The 5976-nt window shown below is 21.4% G+C and overlaps 1 protein-coding gene and 1 pseudogene across 1 annotated transcript; one reads left to right on the top strand and one right to left on the bottom strand.

Annotated features, from left to right (window-relative positions):
• Positions 1-204: 204 nt before the first annotated feature.
• On the bottom strand, positions 205-1200 carry LOC118752109 (annotated as a pseudogene).
• A 2847-nt stretch (positions 1201-4047) lies between these two features.
• On the top strand, positions 4048-4781 carry LOC118752108 (NADH-ubiquinone oxidoreductase chain 5-like). The gene is given in 1 exon segment (XM_036486951.1): positions 4048-4781. A coding segment is annotated over 1 exon segment (645 nt). The 5' UTR covers positions 4048-4098; the 3' UTR covers positions 4744-4781.
• The last annotated feature ends 1195 nt before the right edge of the window (positions 4782-5976 follow it).

Raw genomic sequence — 5976 nt, 5'->3', positions numbered from 1 at the left:
AATTAATATATTTAGCTTGAAAATGTTTTTAACCTTTTTCATTTAATTATTTATTGTTTTTTATTGGTTTAAAATTATTATTAATTTATTTAATGTGGTTAATTTAATTTAGTAAACTTAATAGAAAATAGAATTTCTATCTTATGTTTCCAAAACATATGCTTATTATCAAGCTCATTAACTTATTAAATTTAATTAATTTATTAATTAGTGGATTAATAATATAATATAAAAAATAAATTACTGTTAAAATTTGTCCTACTAATACATATGGGTCTTCTACAGGTCGTGCTCCAATTCAGGTTAATAAAATAACTGTCACTACTATAGTTCAAAATAAAATTTTGTTAATAGGATAAAATTGAATACCTCGAAATTTACTTAAATGATAAAATGGAAGAATTGCTAAAATTGCAATTGATAAAACTAATGCAATTACTCCTCCTAGTTTATTAGGAATTGATCGAAGAATTGCGTAAGCAAATAAGAAATATCATTCTGGTTGAATATGAACTGGAGTAACTAATGGATTAGCTGGAATAAAATTATATGGATCACCTAATAAATATGGATTTTATCAATATTAGAATTTAGTCCAATTGGATTATTTGAACCTGTTTGATGAAGAAATAATAAATGAATTAAAGTTATAGCTAATACAATAAAAGGTAAAATGAAATGAGATGTAAAAAATCGTGTTAATGTTGCGTTATCAACTGCAAATCCTCCTCAAATTCATTGTACTAAAGTAGTTCCTAGGTAAGGAATTGCTGATAATAAATTTGTAATAACTGTTGCTCCTCAAAAAGATATTTGTCCTCATGGTAATACATATCCTATGAAAGCTGTTGCTATAACTAAAAATAAAATTAGTACTCCTACTAATCATGTTGGAGTAAATAAATATGATCCATAGTAGATCCCTCGTCCTACATGTAAATAAATACAAATAAAGAAAAAGGATAATCAACCGTAATTTACATCTCTACAGATGTGATTAACACTATTAAATGCTAAATTGATATCTGCTGTATAATGTATAGCTAAAAATAATCCTGTTAAAATTTGAATTATTAAACATAATCCAAGAAGTGAGCCAAAATTTCATCAAGCTGAAATATTAATTGGTGCGGGTAAATCTACTAATGCATTATTAGCAATTTTAAATAAAGGATGTTGGGTTCGTAAAGGTTTATTCATTAGTTTATTAATCGTAAAGGTCCATAGAATAATTTTGTAATTTTTACTACTGCAATTAATGTAATTAATAAATAATTTATTAATAAAATTGTAATTAAATTTGTTGGAAAATTATATAATTTATTAAGATTTAATGAATTTTCTTCTATAAATAAATTAATATCATTTATAATTGTTATTTCATTATTTACTAGAAAGGTTAAAAGTAATGATTTATCTAATATTAATGTTAAAATTATAAATAAAATAAAAATTATTAAACAAATAGTTGTTAATTTTATTGAAAATGAAAATATTTCATTTGAAGCTAGGGATGTAACATAAATAAATAAAACTAATATTCCTCCAAGAAAAATTAAAAATAAAATATAAGAAAATCAGAATCTTTTAGCTATTAATCCTGTTATTAAACAAATTTGTAAAGTTTGAATTAATAGTATTAATCCTATAGCTAAGGGGTGATTTATTTGTATGAAAATAAATCTTGAAATTAAAGTTGATCTATATAAAATTAATTGTATAATATCAGGAGGTAGTTTATATAAAATATTAATTTTGGGGATTAATGAAAAAGTAATTACTTTTCTCTTGAAATTTTAAAAGGTTAAATCTTATTTTTGATTTACAAGACCAATGTTTTTATTAAACTATTAAAACTAATGTTAATAATATTTTATTGGGGATTACCTTGTTTTTTATTTTTAATTGGAATTTTTATATTTGTTTCTAATCGAAAGCATTTATTATCAATACTTTTGAGATTAGAATATATTGTATTAACCTTATTTGTTTTATTATTTATTTATTTAAATTTAATAAATTTTAGAAGATTTTTTAGTATAATATTTTTAACTTTTAGAGTTTGTGAAGGTGCATTAGGTCTTTCAATTCTTGTTTCAATAATTCGTACTCATTGAAATGATTATTTTCAATCATTTAATATTTTACAATGTTAAAATTAATTTTTATAATAATTTTTATTAGTCCAATTTGTTTTATTAGTAGTTCATTTTGAATGGTTCAATATTTAATATTTTTGATTACATTTTTATTTATTATAATAAATTTTTGTACTAATTATTTTGTGAATATTTCTTATTTTTTAGGCTTTGACACAATTTCTTATGGATTAATTTTATTAAGATTTTGAATTTGTACTCTTATAATTACTGCTAGTGAGTCTGTTAATAAATTTAATAATTATAAAAATTTATTTTTATTTAATATTTTAATTTTATTATTATTTTAAATTTTAAGATTTGCTAGTATAAATTTATTTATATTTTATTTATTTTTTGAAAGAAGATTAATTCCTACTTTATTTTTAATTTTAGGGTGGGGGTATCAACCTGAACGTTTACAAGCTGGTGTATATTTATTATTTTATACTTTATAGGTTTCTTTACCAATATTAGTTAGTATTTTTATTTATATAATAATTGAATAACATTAAATTTTTATCTTTTGAATAATTTTATATTTAATTATGATTTATTATATTTATCTTTAATTTTAGCATTTTTAGTTAAGATACCAATATTTTTAGTTCATTTATGATTACCTAAAGCTCATGTTGAAGCTCCAGTTTCAGGGTCTATAATTTTAGCTGGTATTATGTTAAAGTTGGGAGGTTATGGTTTATTACGAGTATTATCTTTTTTACAATTAAGAAGTGTAAAATATAATTATATTTGAATTAGAATTAGTTTAATTGGAGGGGTATTAATTAGTATAGTTTGTTTACGACAAACTGATTTAAGGGCTTTAATTGCATATTCTTCTGTTGCTCATATGGGAATTGTTTTAGGTGGGCTTATAACTTTAAATTATTGAGGTTTATGTGGGTCTTATACTTTGATAATTTCTCATGGATTATGTTCATCGGGGTTATTTTGTTTAACTAATATAACTTATGAACGGTTAGGGAGTCGAAGTTTATTAATTAATAAGGGATTATTAAATTTTATACCTTCAATAACTTTATGATGATTTTTATTAAGTTCATGTAATATAGCTGCACCACCTTCATTAAATTTATTAGGTGAAATTTCTTTATTAAATAGAATTGTTAGTTGTTATTGTTATAGTTAGTCATGATTAACTATAATTTCTTTATCTTTATTATCTTTTTTTAGAGCTGCATATACTTTATACTTATATGCATATAGACAAATGGAAAGGGATTTTCTGGGGTTTATTCATTTGGTGGGGGTAAAATTCGTGAATATTTCATTTTAATACTTCATTGATTTCCTTTAAATTTACTAATTTTAAAAAGTGAAATTTATATAGTTTGACTTTAAAATTTAAATAGTTTATTTAAAATATTGATGTGTGGTGTCAATGATATGATTTATGTCATTTTAAATTGTGAAAAAATATTTATCAATTTGTAGAATTAGATTTTTAATTTTATTTAGAATTAGAATTAATTTATTTATTTTTAGTTTGAAATTTCTATAAAGAGATTATTGTATTTTTTTGGAATGAGAAGTTATTTCATTAAATTCTTCTAGAATTGTAATAACTATTTTATTTGATTGAATAAGTTTATTATTTATATCTTTTGTTTTATTAATTGCTTCTTTAGTAATTTATTATAGAAAAGAATATATAAGTGGTGATATTAATATCAATCGTTTTATTATATTAGTTCTTATATTTGTATTATCTATAATGTTATTAATTATTAGACCAAATATAATTAGAATTTTATTATGTTGAGATGGGTTAGGATTAATTTCTTATTGTTTAGTTATTTATTATAAAAATGTTAAATCTTATAATGCTGGTATATTAACCGCCTTATCTAATCGTATCGGTGATGTTGCCTCTTTACTCGCAATTGCTTGAATATTAAATTATGGGAGTTGAAATTATATTTTTTATTTAGAATCAATGAAAAATAGAATTGAAATAGAAGTAATTGGAGGATTAATAGTATTAGCTGCTATAACAAAGAGAGCTCAAATTCCTTTTTCTTCTTGATTACCAGCTGCTATAGCTGCTCCAACTCCTGTTTCTGCTTTAGTTCATTCTTCAACTCTTGTAACTGCCGGTGTTTATTTATTAATTCGTTTTAATATTTTATTAAATGATTCTTTTTTAGGTCAATTATTGTTATTATTATCTGGATTAACAATATTTATGGCTGGGTTAGGGGCTAATTTTGAATTTGATTTAAAAAAAATTATTGCTCTTTCTACATTAAGTCAGTTAGGATTAATAATGAGAATTTTATCAATAGGGTTTTATAAATTAGCATTTTTTCATCTTTTAACTCATGCATTATTTAAAGCATTATTATTTATATGTGCAGTAGCTATTATTCATAATATACAAAATTCACAAGATATTCGTTTAATAGGGGGATTGGGGGTTTATATACCTTTAAGAACTTCTTGTTTTAATGTTGCTAATCTAGCTTTATGTGGAATGCCTTTTTTAGCTGGATTTTATTCTAAGGATATAATTTTAGAAATTGTTTCATTAAGTTATATTAATTTTTTTTCTTTCTTTTTATATTTTTTTCTACTGGATTAACAGTTTGTTATTCTTTTCGATTAATTTATTATTCAATAACGGGATAATTAAATTGTGGTTCTTTAAATATATTAAGAGATGAGGGTTGAATTATACTTCGTGGAATAAGAGGTTTATTAATTATATATATAAAATTATTAACTTTATTTGTTTGTATTGTTGGGGGTTAATAGTGTATTTAATTTCTCATGTTTCTTTATTTCATTTAAATAAATCATTCAATAATTATTTAGTTAGTTACTTTTTTGGTTCTATATGATTTATACCTTATATTTGTACTTATGGAATTATTAATTTTCCATTAAATTTAGGGGGATTAGTTTATAAATCATTTGATCAAGGTTGATCAGAATTTTTAGGTGGTCAAAATTTATATAATAGATGAATTAAATTTCCAATTGAATTTTTTTTTTTCATAATAATAATTTAAAAATTTATTTGCTATTATTTGTTTTATGAATTACTTTTTTATTTAGATTTTTTTTATTATTTTATTCAAGTAGCTTAAATTTAGAGCATAACATTGAAGATGTTAGGGTAATTGAATAATTCTTGAATGTAGTGAATTAATATTTGTAATTTATAAAAAAAGAATATTTTAATTTTACAATGAAAATGTAATGTTTTTATCAAACTATATAAACAGAAGTATAAATGGAGTTTAACCATTAAAAGATAAAAGTTAGCAGCTTTTTCTTGAACATCATACTTCCTTCTCAATTCTATCATTAACAGTGATAAGCCTCTTTTTGGCTTCAATTAATAGATCAATATTAATTGAAAATAAGGGTATTAAATTACCTAAAATTAGGTCGAAACTAATTGCAATAAATCGCTTCATATTCAATTAATTAAGGTAGACTGAAATTTCAATACTTTTTGAATGCAAATCAAATGTTATAATTAACTACAACCCTAATTTGATCAATTTAATATTCATGATATAATCCAATAATTAAAATAATAATAAAAATAATTGAAGTGATTGTTCATATAAAAATATTTGAAATTTTAATAATTAAAATTATTGGTCAAATTAAAGCAATTTCTAGAAAAATTAAAAATAAAATATAAGAAAATCAGAATCTTTTAGCTATTAATCCTGTTATTAAACAAATTTGTAAAGTTTGAATTAATAGTATTAATCCTATAGCTAAGGGGTGATTTATTTGTATGAAAATAAATCTTGAAATTAAAGTTGATCTATATAAAATTAATTGTATAATATCAGGA

Source organism: Rhagoletis pomonella, unplaced genomic scaffold (genome assembly GCF_013731165.1).
Source record: "Rhagoletis pomonella isolate Grant_MI unplaced genomic scaffold, Rhpom_1.0 Rhpom_scaffold_01238, whole genome shotgun sequence".
NCBI classification, from domain to species: domain Eukaryota; kingdom Metazoa; phylum Arthropoda; class Insecta; order Diptera; family Tephritidae; genus Rhagoletis; species Rhagoletis pomonella.
This window is presented reverse-complemented; position numbering and strand designations above follow the sequence as displayed.